Consider the following 13,966-nt stretch of genomic DNA (forward strand, 5'->3'; position numbering starts at 1 on the left):
GGTGAACTGTCCCTTTAACACAAATACTATACTGCTGGAAGTCACAGTGCAAAGCCAAGAAATAGTCCAGTGCATAACCCTTCTGTAAAACTAAGCTTTTCTGCAGATTAAGGGAAAAGATATAACGAGTTAATTAGTGAGCTTTGGGCAGAGTAGGCTAGCTGTTTGTGTTAACAGTCTTACAGTCTCAGCTAAACTACACTTCTCCTGCCGTCTCCTCATCGTAGCCTCATATGGAACAGACAGGAGAGCGGTATCGATCTATTCATGTAATTCTCAGCAAGAAAACATAAATCTAAAAATGTCAAACAATTACTTGGGCCGACCAGTACTACTGTATGTCTGACAAGTGCTATACGGGTTTGTCTCTATGGTTTAGTTGTACATCAATTTAATCCAAATAGAAAACAAATTTGACAATGACTCTTGTTAGAAACTGGGTTTACATTATTATTATATTAATATTATGCATTACATGTGGTTTTAAAGTGGTTGAAGAATCAGATTGAAAAAAGACAATCATACTAAATATGAAACAATATCCATTCTTGTGATTCAGTCATTTTATATATTGGATATGATTCACTGGAGGTACCACTCTGAAATTAAATGGGCTATAAAACATATAATATCAGAATACAGATTTGGATAGATTATGAAAGTGTAGTGTCAGTGAACGTTCTGGGTAAGTAGAGAACTTCGTTCTGTGGCTGTGTGAAGGTTCATTCTGGTTCTCGTGAGGCTTTTCATACACGGGACTCTTTCTCCTCTCAGCTGGAGATCACAGACGAAACGCCTGACTTGGGGGTGACTTCATACTCGACTGATGCAGAAGGAAACGTGGTGTTCGGACCAAACACCCCGAAGGAAAAGATGAAAACCACAGTCACTGGAACCAAAAAGCAGAAGGGGAAGGGTGAGAGGGCTGAAATGAAATACGTGATGTCTGAAACATGGCAATACGGAAATGTTTACCAATGACTGTTCTCTTGCAGAATCTGTAACTAAGACTCTTCCGGTGGAAAAGGTTGAAGACAAAGGTCGGGAGAAGGTCACAGTTGAACCCAAAGCTTCAGATTCAAAGCAAGCAGAAGATGCTAAAGATGAAACTGCCGACCAGCCTTTGACTGCCGACCAATCAGAAGCCTCCGAGCAGCAAAGCAGCCTGGAGCAGTAGCTGAAACACAGCCAGAAACAGAGTGAAGCTAGTGGACAAAAGTATTGATTATACTCACATATACGCACATATGCTACAAGTTTGATGTGGGCTTTTGAGCCTAATATGATTGATGTGTTTCCAGTTATTGATCTTAGACTTTGCATTTGCGCTTATCAAATATTAATGATAACAATATTTCACATTTGTGTAATACAAAAAGTGTCTTATGGAAGAGTACAAATAACACTTTTAAGACCACTGTATTTACGGTTTCCATGGATTTGACTTAGATATTGTTCTTTTTTCATCATATTTTCTTTAATAAAGAATCAGCTGGCATATATCTTGGTTTAAAGGATAACGCTTTGGAGTTCATAATGCCAAAATATTTGTGGATATACAGCGTAGCGGCTCACAGAGGTGAGGCCCTCGCTAGTTGGAGGGAAGAACAAAGCAAACAGGAGAAATTCTTGGGGTGAAACAGAGCAGAATGAATTCAAATCAACAAGTGTAAACGTTGTAGAGGTCCAGGAGAACAGGCCAGAGCTCCACCTACTACTTTTTGATTTTCATTCAAAATGTTTATTTTGAGTTCTCAGATCATAGAAAATAGAAAACAGCTAATGGACACATTTCAGGGACATAGCAAGCAAAAGCATAAACAAAAACAATTAAAAAGACCTGATGTTACGGATGCATCAGCTAAAGCCAGTTTTAAATATTTCGAAATTCAGGCAGAAAGCTTTTACGTGACTAGGAAATCCCTGTAAACATCCAGTCATAGTCTGACTCAGCAGGTGTTTATTGGGGAACTGAAACTTTGTACTTCCCTGCAGAGCGAGTGAATGGTACGCTTTGTTTGTTCCTTTCTTACTTGTATTTGTCAGACAGCTGGTGGCACACTGCCCTTCTTTGGCTGAGGATTCAGATTAAACTGAACTGTTCAGGAGCAAATCCCTGCAGATCTCATACCCCCTGCAGGACGGCTGCTCTGAAGCGGATACCTCTGACCTCTGAATTAATGCGTGAAAAATGTACTTTCTTACTGTGATCACGCAATGAAATCACATTATTTTTTGCTGCACTTCATTTCAGTATAACATGGATGAATTGTACTGCATCCACATTTGGTCAAATAATATCATTTCAAACTTATTTAAATTATGAATTGTTATGCACAACAATTACATTTGTCATGACAATCTTAGATCTTAGACAACAATGCATATTATAAAAAATAAATTCAAAAAGAGTACATAAGACATATTAGTGCCAAAATTAACAAGCAATATTTGTGGTAGGCAGTATTTGCAAAATTAATAAACTGCAATGTAAACAGGTTTGTGAGAAATAATAGATATTCTCATCATAATTTAATAATCATTTAATGTTTTATCACCATTGGATCTGGTGAACCAAGTAATTTCATCGATTCATCATTTGCATGAAGAAAAATATAGTTTGATATAAATGCACATAATTAGACTAATAGCTAGATTATTACTTCATGACATTTTTGTCTATTTTTCATGAGGGAATATACTTAAACATGTAAAAGGTTGACGGTGCACGAACACATCCCGACATTCCTCACAACAAATAATAATTCATAAAACCTCTCGTGCGTCCCTCCTGCGTTATGAGCACGTGCGGGCTGAACGCTGCCGGGTCACGTGCTTCGCCGGCTCCGTCACAGCAGCAGCGTTAGAGACTCTCACCGGCGGAGGAACCGACTGAGGGTGTGACTGCTGCCTGCGGGTGAGCCTCTTCTCCAGCAGGTATGAGCCTCCAAGCATCCCCTCTCCTCCCGATAACCTCCCGTAACACCTCGAGAGGAACAAAACGAGACAGAAAGTGTATTAACGCGAGGCCATGGTGCGTGTAACCGTCTTTAGGGGCCGTTTAGCGGGCGCGCGCGTAACTCGCGTGAGATACTTCGCACCGCGTTTGAAGTGTTTATGGATATTTGCGATAAACGCGGACAAGCAGCCACTTTGCTTCTTCTCTCGAGGATGAAGCGGACGTTTACTCCTGTGCGACAGCTGGTTGCTGCTTATACAATTCTAGTCTTTCTCATGACTGTCTTGTTTGTCCGATTTAACCCTCGAGTTGTGTCCCTAAACGCCCCATAGGTGTTACATACATTGTTATACGTGAATAATTACAATGTACAGGTGCTTTGGGACAGATTGGACTACATTTTTTTTGTTGTCAATATCGTGATTAACATGACGTATGTAGATACTTCTTTAAGATGGTATAGTCCTCACTCCAGTTGATAGTATGCAAGTGTTATCATTTGATTGTGTTAAACCGCTGACTCTCAAATGGAGATAAGGGTTGTGTCTCACTTGTGACAGAAGAGTATTTACTGAGGTTAAGGCTGTGTGACATACTGACTGACCAGTGATTGTGGAAGTATCCAAATAATGGAAAATAAATAACATTTGTGCTGAAATGATCACATGAATGACAGAAAAATAACTGGAACAGCCATAGATTCCTTCTCAGCATACAGATAGCTGAGTCAAAAACACTGTGATGTTTGGTTTAAACTAGCTTTAAACTGCGGTGACACAGTGTTGGTCATAACAACACTGGCTGACTCAGAATCACGTTGTGCTCCTGGACGTATCAGGACGAACGTGCCGAGACGGGGAAAGATAGATTTGTCCTAATCTGGTCAACAGGATTAACACCTCTTAAGGTCCCCTCGGAGTGTCGTGGAGGAGATCTGGTCGTGCTGGATTTGCGTCATCAAGTACAGGACATTTTGTAATGTGGCACAAAAAATAAAGCTTCTGGAGTTTGGTCGAATTGTGCTTTACCCATGAAGGTGTTTTATTGTCTTCATGCAGCTTTAAACGATTCAGTCATTGCGATTCGCTTCCCGTGAATGCATGCAGCCACATAAAGGAAGTACAACACCCTCACCTCAAGATCCACTTCCTCACTCTTTCTGGAGCTTTCGACCAGTCTTCATCATTCAACTTCACTTTGTCGAAAATGTTTTCCGTTTTCTTCTGCAATAGTCATTTTATAGTGAATAACTCAGCATTGGCTATAGAACATTATAATTGGTGTTGTTGTTATTTTTGATGGACTAATCAAAAAGATAGTAGTGCGATTTACCGATCATTAAAATAATTGTTTGTTGCTGTCCAACTGGGAACTAGATGTTTGCTTAAATTAACTTGACAGTTCCTCTGATGACGAAGAGCGTGCTGCATGTTCAAAAGCTCCAGAACAATAAGTGGACTTTAAATTGAGTTTATTTGTGTCCCACTATTAATGATCAGATAGCAAACTCTGATTGATTTTAACTCTAATTTCAGTACATTTTACGACGGCCTGATTCTGCAGACTATCATCATACCGCAACACATTTGTTGGGGGTTGAAGTGCCGCAGCAGAGGGGCCTGCAGGAGGCGCCGTGGGAGTTGAGGCTCTCGCTCACTGTGGTGTGTTGTTGTGTCGATCACGCAGACAGCGTGCAGTCAGCTCACAGGAGAGTTCAGGTTGTGCAGCGCTGCTATCACGGCTGATGACTCTCATCGAGACTCTTCTGCTTTGTCCGCTCAATGAGCGATGCACTTTCACTCTGCAATGTGCCGCGGGTCACTGAGGGGAAGCCACTGCAGGAACACAGTGGCACACGGTCATCAACCGGTGGCTTCATAATCTGGATGCTTAATACTTTGAGTGATATTAGTTATCTATCACTTACAGCTGTGACTTAATATCGTGTTTGAGCCATAAGCAGTAGACTCTGGAGAAGGTCAGCAGAGTTTTAGTGACACACTGTCGTCACCTGATAGTGGGTTGATTATCACGAGGAGTAAAGGTACAGTATGCCCAGCGTGTGAGGCAGGATGTCACGTCTTCCTTTCGTTTTGTTCTTGGTCCGTTTCATATATTAATTCTAGCTGTTTCATTTCAGTTATTCTCAGCAGACGGATATTTGCAGAGTATATTTCCATCTCCCACTAAGTGCACTGGTGTATTTGGTGCAGTGGCTGCCAGTCTGAGGGACTGAATGGATTCAAAGTCCATCCAGCTGGAATGCAGCTTTAATTTAGTCAAACCATTGTCCTAAATACTGAAACACACGGCTGCAGTCTAGTTGCGCGTGCGCACACACACACACAGACACACACACACACACACACAGACACGTCCATAAAATGATGTTTTGCCCTCGACAGTAATTACAGGTGGAGGCAAGGTTCAAGCACATAATGATACTCACATGACTGATGTTGACCTACAGGGATAATAGTGACATGCAACTTTATAACGAGAGAGAGTGGCTGGTTATATTGACCCAAATTGGGATTTTTAGTGTTTCTTACGGAGACAGAAACACACACACACACACACACACACACACACACACACACACACACACACACTCTGTGTTGCTGCCATCGAGGCCCTGACTAAGTCTCCATCAGCTCAGGACTCTTTTGAGGAAAATGGGACAGAGCTGCTGTGTTTAGGGACCGGCTTGCACAACAGGAGCTGCGACTGGGACACTCACCTAGTACGACGCAAAAAGAAAGTAGTGTGTGGCGTCATTCTGCTAGTAGTTTAGCAGCGTTAAAGGTGTCTTAGAAGGTAATACGTGCAGAGTATAGTAATCAATGAATGGGTCTTCTCACGGACAGGTGGGCACCATGAACTACGTGGGGCAGCTGGCGGGCCAGGTGTTGGTGACGGTGAAGGAGCTGTACAAGGGGATCAACCAGGCCACTCTGTCGGGCTGCATCGACGTGGTCGTGGTCCAACAGCCGGATGGGACATTCCAGTGCTCCCCTTTCCACGTCCGCTTTGGAAAACTGGGAGTGCTGCGCTCCAGGGAGAAAGTGGTGAGTGCCCAAAATATTGATTTCACTGAATGTTTGCATTTGTTTTGAGGCAAACGTTTCCGTACAAATACGGCCTTCTGTTGATTAAGGAAGATTAACTGGTGGTGATAAAGAATCAGTGGTGGAATGTAACTATGGATATTTACTCAAGTCCTTTTTCTCAGTACAATATTGTAGTACTTTTTAAGTAAGAGTACATAAAATGCTTTTATACTTCTACTCCTCTACATCTCAGGTGTAAATATTGTACTTTCTACTCCACTACGTTCCTCTGCCTACGAGTAACTTTTGACACCTATTTAATGTTGAGATTATAAAAACTAAATTTAAACTAATACTATCTATTCAATTATGATATTTTACTATGGATTAAGCTAGTGATGCTTACTAGCAATAATATTTGCTATTTAATTACATATATGATATTTGAAATGTGCCAATCTGTACTACTGTTCGTACTTTACGTATATGTTTATGCTGACACTTATGTAAAAGTAAAAGCATTTATAAATGCAGTACTTTTACTTGTAACAGAGTATTTCTAGATGGCCCTCTGCTCCTCCTCATCATTACCGTCCAATCCACTCTCTGCTTCGCTGCCCTCTCTCTTTATTTATAGAAACAGTTGTCAGCTGATGACTAAGGTGAGACAGACAGACTGAATCTCGATTCAGCCTCTTATTCCCAACATGTAAAGATGCATCCCATTCAAGAACTGCATCTTACAGAAGAGAGGAAGGACAGGAAGTCTGTTGTTCACAGACAAGACTTAGAAGGATGTTTGTCATTGTTAAAATGCACTTAATCTTGACCTAAAATCAAATGTTGGCATCTTGCAGACACATATTTTGCTTAATCTGTGTCCTTATTGATACATAACTAATACATGTTTTAACTTTATTGATAATTCAAAGATTTAAGCGTTTAAAAAAAACAGTCATACTGTATGTCTACGTATCTTATTGACCGTTTTTAACAACCTAATTCCACCAGGCTTAATACATGAATAGAAACTTGTGGCATTTACTGTAAGTAGAAAGCCATCGTACAAGCTGTTCCCTGATTAGTTTTTTTTTCTTCTCTGGCTTAACTCAAATTCTTCAGGTAAATCTGTGGCACAGTTTTTTTTTGTTTAATCCATAAACTGTGTTGTGCATGCATACGGTGCTTTTTTGCTGGGAACCAACTTCATTGAGGTCTGCTGAGGCCATCTGAGGAGAATGTGATGAATAACACGAAGTTCAGAGTATTATTGTGTTGTTTGACTCTTCAGATTGACATAGAGATCAATGGGGAACCTGTAGTGCTGCACATGAAGCTGGGAGACAATGGAGAGGCCTTCTTTGTTCAGGAGACTGAGAAGAACAACGTAAGTTTGGAATAGTTTATGAATAATATAATAATATATAATATTCTAATATAAATAAATGACTGTAATGACAACATAGACCACTACCTGCTTCTTGCTAACACACTAAACTAAGATGGTGAACATAGTAACCATCATACCTGCATCACTTAGAACAGCCTTGCAGCAGCATGGGTCTAGACTCGCAGTCCTGTTTATTGGTTGTTGTTTTTTCCTCAACACAGGAGATTGTTCCAGCCCACCTGATGACTTCACCCATCCCCACGGAGGAGGCTCTGTTCAGGAGCAGAGAGCCCAGGTGTGGTGGCTCTGCGTCGGAGAGCGGTCAGCCTCTGAGTCCAGAAGACCCGTCCTCTGGAAGCCTCCAACCCGGCTCCAACACAGCCGGCAAGAAGAAGAGGAGACGCAGAAAAAAGCACAAGGCCGAGCCACGCAGGGAGGATCAAACCACACCTGCAGGCGGGGAGCTGGAGCTGTGCGAGCTCAGTTCAGATGAGGAGCACAGTGGGCACAATGGACGGTAATTAGACAGTTTAAAAGCTGGATTTTTACGTTATTCGTCATAAATCTATTCGTTTATTGAATTGCTTTCCTGTCGTTAGGGCATCTGCACTCCCCATGATGAAGAACAAAATGGACCACAGGCAACATTCCCCCCTGACGGGCCTGGAATGGGACAGCTACCCGTTCTCTGATGGAGACTGGTCCCCTTGCACAGTGTAAGCCAACCCCGCTCTCAATATTTATGTTGTTCATACAAGCACAGAGAAACAATGAGACGGTGCACTGTATCAAAACAGAAAGGGCTGAGTAAAACAAATCACCCCCACAAGGTCGTAACAGCTGACTCAGTGGAAATGTGGCGTTTGCTTACAGCAGGGAGATGTCGGAGCCCACGTCGCCCAAGAGTGACTCTGAGCTGATGGTGAAGCCGACAGAGAGCAGGACCGAGTCCCACATGCAGTGGACCTGGGGGGAGTTTCCAGAATCCACCAGGGTAAGACGCAGATCTAGATTTGTAGGATCTGGTCTAAACTTTGAGACCAGGGAGATTTGTTCATAACCTCATTTATACATATTTAAAGACAGAGTGAGGATTATTTTGCTATTTCTTGATCTTTCTCTCATGCATCCAGGTCAACAAAAAGGACAAATCAGAGCCAAAGATGTTGACCATCACTCCCTCCGAGAACACACATTTCAGGGTCATCTTGAGCACAGAAGCCATGGAGGAAAGGGAAGGAGAGAGAACCACAGATCTCGTCTGCAGTATTATAAAGCCAGAGCCGCGGATCCTCCATGATCAGTGCGTCTGCAACCCGCAGCCCCCCGAAGCTCCGTCGACCAATACAGACATTACCGAGCACGAGCCAGACCTTTCAGATTTAAGGTCCGGCAGCTTTACCTCCAAGCCTTGTCCCACTAACTCTGACCTCAGCCCAAATATCGCACACACGACCAGGTGGAAGTCTTCGCCCCCCAGCAGGAGGGACAGCGGCTCTGCCAGCAGCGCAGCCGGTAACATTGCTGGAGACTCAGCAGCAGTTTGTCCCGACGCCGCCTCGAAACCCAGCGACTCCCCCGACAAGAAGAGAGGTAACGCAAAGTCCTGGAGAACTACAGCATCTTTCATTCCGCAGTATGGATATATGAATGAAAAAGATGCTTCATGGTAATATTGAGGAACGACTCGGAAAAACAGGAGGCTAGGAAGCTTGCCAGTATTTTCTGATGTTTGTTTAGAAGTTGATGGTTTGGTTTCTCCAAAAATAGTCTTCTTAGAGATTGTAAATGTTTAGAGATAGTCAGGAGGGCTGAATCTTTTATTTTATTAAAAGACCTTACTTGAAATTCCCTCTCTCTAAGTTAAGACTCAAAAACAAAAACATTGACACCAACCTCCCTTCAACAAAACATTGGATAACTCTCAACCTTTTCTGATAATTCCCTAGTACTTCGATCTGCATATGTGTCATGAATGTTTATTATAATTGTCAGTTATTTACTCGTTCCTAAACGTGGGAAAGTCTTGAGTGAAACTCTACATACAGTTCAGACGTAAGTGAATGTTAACAGGAAGGATGTGGTTTCTATTCGGGCCTGAGTTTATAGTCTGGGGCTGCTCTGCATTCACATGCAGAAGTTCAAAGAAAAGGAAGTGACAAGAGAACAAAAATGAAGTCAGCAATTTCTGAAAAGGCTTCTCTTGTCTTGCTTTCATGAAAAGGTGTGAGGAAGAGGAGCCAACATCAGGGGCCTGAAGATATTTACCTGGATGACCTGCATGCACTCGAACCTGATGTTGTTGCCCGGTACTTCCCAAAAAGGTACAAACTTGGGAAAAAGAGAGAGAAGTCCTATTACATCTTTCAGGAGTGTCTGGGTGTATGTCCAGTGTGTGACAATACCTTTGATACTTCTGCTTTGTAGCCACAATTGCGTCACAAATATTGAGGTTTGATATCCAGAACCACAGAAGTAGTGGGAATACTGGCTGCAACTGTCTGTGTGTGTTTTCAGTGAGTCGGAGCAGGTTCCTAAACACTGGGTTGAGATGGGGGGCGTCTCTGGATCCCAGTCCCCCCAGTCTGTCGGCAGCGCGGCAGCAGACAGCGGCACCGAGTGTCTGTCTGACTCAGCCGGTGACCTCCCTGACGTCACGCTGTCGCTGTGTGGAGGCGTTGGTGAGAACTCGGAGATCCCTAAAGGTACCCAGTTATCTATTAGCAGCAATTACTTATTAAATAAACTCTAATACCACATGCTTTCTCTTAAAAAATGTCTTAAAACTCCAGTCGGCACAGTAGTTTTTAAAGCTAAAATCAGATGAATGGATAGTAGATTTTGAAAGTATTTTGAATTCATCTTTTTTCTTTTTCTTCTATTCTTATTTCTAAGTTTTCCAGCGCAGGAGGATTCACCACATTGCATTTCACTCATCACATGACTTGTGCATGTGACAAATACACATTTCAATCCTTCTTAATTTTTTTTAGGATTAAATTAACATTATTCATTACATATTTCGACTGTCCTGCGTCTTAACTCCTGCATTCTGACCAAGTCATAAATATTATGGGCAGAATTATTAAATCAGGCTTTTACGTTCCATTCATTTCAGAAAAGTTCATGGAGCACATCATCACCTACAATGAATTTGCAGAGAATCCAGCAATAATTGACAATCCCAATTTGGTGGTTAGAATTGCAAACAGGTGAGTTTTCTTACTTCTTTTTCAGTCACTAAACCCTCATCACAGTCTAACAGATGATCATTAACTAATTAAACCTTTTTTCCCAGATATTACAACTGGACTCTGGCAGCACCGCTGATACTTAGTATGCAGGCTTTCCAGAAGAACCTGCCAAAGGTATCCTCTTGTCTAATGTGTTCATAGTGTACTCTGTAGCTGCACATTTAATCTATTGACACGTGAATACTTTATCTGAATATCAGGCTACAGAGGAGTCCTGGGTGAAGGAGAAAATGCCCAAAAAGTCTGGACGCTGGTGGTTCTGGAGAAAGAGCAGCGTCAAGCAGGTACTGAATGTGTGACTGAGCCTCAAGTCTTCGAGATAAAGTCTCACCTCCACCTGTGCGTCTACCTCCGGTTCTGAAAAGTTAAACCAACGTTGAAGTGCCTTAAACTTGCATTCAATCTATTCTGACTCTACTTCTGGCTTGATGTATTACCTCAGTAAACATTGTAAACACAAGTTTATCGTCTCAATTGCCCAAATATGTCTGTAGCCATAACATCACTGCTGGCATTATCATGTAAAGTGTGGTTAATAATGTCTCCTTCTTTCTTCAGTTATCGTCAGAGACCAAGTTGGAGAGACAGGAGTCTCTGACCAGTGACAGCCCTGTCCTTCCCCAGGCCCCAGAAACACCGTGAGTCAGCAGCAACGCTCTCGCTTCCTCACAACACGACAGTCACACACCAACACAAGTAGTGGTGGCTCAACATGCCCCACACAGGCTGAATTAGCAGGTTGGTCATTTTGTGACTAATAAGCCCAGCGTTAAGAACTCAGGAGCAATACTTTAAATATAGCATCCAGTTTTTGTGGAAGATATTTACTGTTGAACAAAGCAGTTACAGGCAGAGGATGAGGTCTACTGCCCTCTAGTGACTCTAAATGATTCTGCAGGGTTTTTCTTGTTGATCACACACACATATATAAATATGTCTTTTAGAGTCAGAGAATTGTTGTGTTATTGTGCTTATTTTGGCATATAGTTGCCTGAAAGTTTTTCCAGCTCTGGTCTTGATATTGTCTGCTGGTCTCACTTCTGTTTTCTGTCCTGCAGGCAGAAAGCAGCAGAGTGGTCCAGCGACGATGAGACTAAAGAGCTGAACTCTGTGGCACCTGCTCCGACATCTACTGAGCATGTGCAGCCAGACGGCCCGGCGCCGGCGCCAGCTTTTCACTCCTACAAGAAGTCCCTCCGCCTGTCGTCTGACCAGATAGTAAGACGAGTGGTCACTGATAGTGTGGCTAACATTAGTCAAACTGTCTCATCAGTCTACTGTTTTTCTGATCATGTGCAGGATACATTTGACATCATTAGAGGAAAGCATTGCTGTTTAAACTCACTCATTTTCCGTCTCTTGCAGGCCAGCCTGAAGCTAAGAGAGGGGCCGAATGACGTCACCTTCAGCATAACCACGCAGTACCAGGGGACATGTCGCTGCGAGGCCACCATCTACCTGTGGAACTGGGACGACAAGGTCATCATCTCTGACATCGACGGCACCATCACCAAGTACGAGAGTCTAAACGTTCATTCTCAGGCAGCAATAAAATCACACCGTCCTGTTCTCAGGCTGCTCACTGAGACTTGAAATCCTCCATCCCAGTCACAACATGTGTAGTTGAGGGTTTACTTAGTATATTTAGTATTTACTACCCTGAATCCTTCTCTTTCCTCAGATCAGATGTGTTCGGCCAGATTCTCCCTCAGCTCGGGAAAGACTGGACTCATCGAGGCATCGCGAAGCTTTACCACTCTGTGCACGAGTAAGATACAGATCGATTACTATTGTCAGCATTAACACATGTAATACCGCTAAAGGTAACTTGACAAAGTGTAATGTATTTTTTACCCAATTTTGTAATTAACAGCTTAATTGTCAATGTCTTACATTTTCCTTCATTTTGTTATGAATGTACATATTGAAGTGGTTATTTCAAAAGGCAAATTTTTCCCACGAAAAATATAATAAAACATGCATTCTGTAATAACCAACCAAAATAAATGTCTCCATTCATAAAAGTCATTGGAACATTCTAATGTTTATTTTTTTGCATTAAGGAATGAATCCTACTGACTATGAATATGTTTGAAAAGATCAGTAGATTCAGCAGATTATCTTTGATTGACCAAAACTACACACAAATTAAGACATCTGTTTTGGTTGATTATTACATAATGCATGTATTATAACATTTTCATCAAAATATTTCAACTCCCACCTTTGCAATTGGTAATCCTTTATTACAAAATGCAGGGAAATGTATTAAATATCGCGTTCAAGCCGTTTATTACAAAATGCGGGTGTTATTGCATAATGGCATAAAAGACGTCAAACAGCAAAGTGGCTCCAGTTAAGTAAAATATTTAACCCACCGCTAAATATATCTGACTGCGACAGGAATGGCTACAAGTTCCTGTACTGTTCGGCCCGAGCCATCGGCATGGCCGACATGACCCGAGGATATCTGCACTGGGTGAACGACAGAGGGACTCTGCTGCCTCGAGGACCCCTCATGCTCTCTCCCAGCAGCCTCTTCTCTGCCTTCCACAGGTACACATGTATATACGTACAAGCGTTTATTCTGAGTTTCAGATTAAGTTGATGAGACACAATAAGGTTGAAATGTTTAAAGTTAATTTAAAGTAGCAGGTCAAAAGGTTAAAAGGTCTGTCATCCTTTCTTTGTCATTCTCTTGTTAGAGAGATCATAGAAAAAAAGCCTGAGAAGTTCAAGATCGAATGCCTCACAGACATCAAGAACCTGTTTTTCCCGAACACGCATCCCTTCTACGCAGCCTTTGGGAACAGAGAAAGCGTACGTGAAACATCTTTGTTGTGGTTTAGACGTAACTCCTTCCTCTTCATCAAAACAACAGTTAGACGCCATTACTCTGACAATGATCCTTATTGTCTTTTTCCGCCTGTTCTTAAGGACGTGTTTGCCTACAAGCAAGTGGGCGTTCCCGTGTCCCGGATATTCACGGTGAACCCCAAAGGGGAGTTGATCCTGGAGCAAGCCAAAGGCAATAAGACATCGTGAGTGATTTGAAGTGTTGAAGCATCACTGGAGTCGGGGTTCGTGTCCGTCAGCTGTTTCTCTAAGACACGCGTGTGTTGCCTCCACAGGTACAGCCGGCTGAGTGAGCTGGTGGAGCACGTCTTTCCGTTACGCGGCTCACAACACAACGCCACCTTCAGCTGCCCAGAGTTCAGCTCCTTCTGTTACTGGAGACAGCCGATCGCCGAGGTGTGCTTGGAGGAGCTGCTTTAACTCAAACTTACACTGATTAACAGTTCATTACTTGAAC

At 42.4% G+C, this 13,966-nt stretch overlaps 1 protein-coding gene across 1 annotated transcript; it reads left to right on the plus strand.

Annotated features, from left to right (window-relative positions):
- Window positions 1–5,835: 5,835 nt before the first annotated feature.
- Window positions 5,836–13,929, plus strand: LOC306751009 (phosphatidate phosphatase LPIN2-like; the record flags this gene model as incomplete). The annotated part of the gene is made up of 19 exons (XM_079234511.1): window positions 5,836–6,027; window positions 7,301–7,396; window positions 7,621–7,916; window positions 7,999–8,115; window positions 8,273–8,393; window positions 8,533–8,992; window positions 9,624–9,723; window positions 9,917–10,104; window positions 10,518–10,611; window positions 10,698–10,767; window positions 10,854–10,937; window positions 11,212–11,291; window positions 11,712–11,871; window positions 12,019–12,167; window positions 12,335–12,421; window positions 13,057–13,209; window positions 13,359–13,473; window positions 13,591–13,694; window positions 13,785–13,929. 19 exons carry the CDS (start codon window positions 5,836–5,838, stop codon window positions 13,927–13,929), a joined length of 2,811 nt encoding a protein of 936 aa, XP_079090637.1.
- Window positions 13,930–13,966: the final 37 nt, after the last annotated feature.

The sequence above is a fragment of the Taurulus bubalis genome, assembly GCF_910589615.1.
Source record: "Taurulus bubalis genome assembly, chromosome: 18".
Taxonomy (NCBI): Eukaryota; Metazoa; Chordata; class Actinopteri; order Perciformes; family Cottidae; genus Taurulus; species Taurulus bubalis.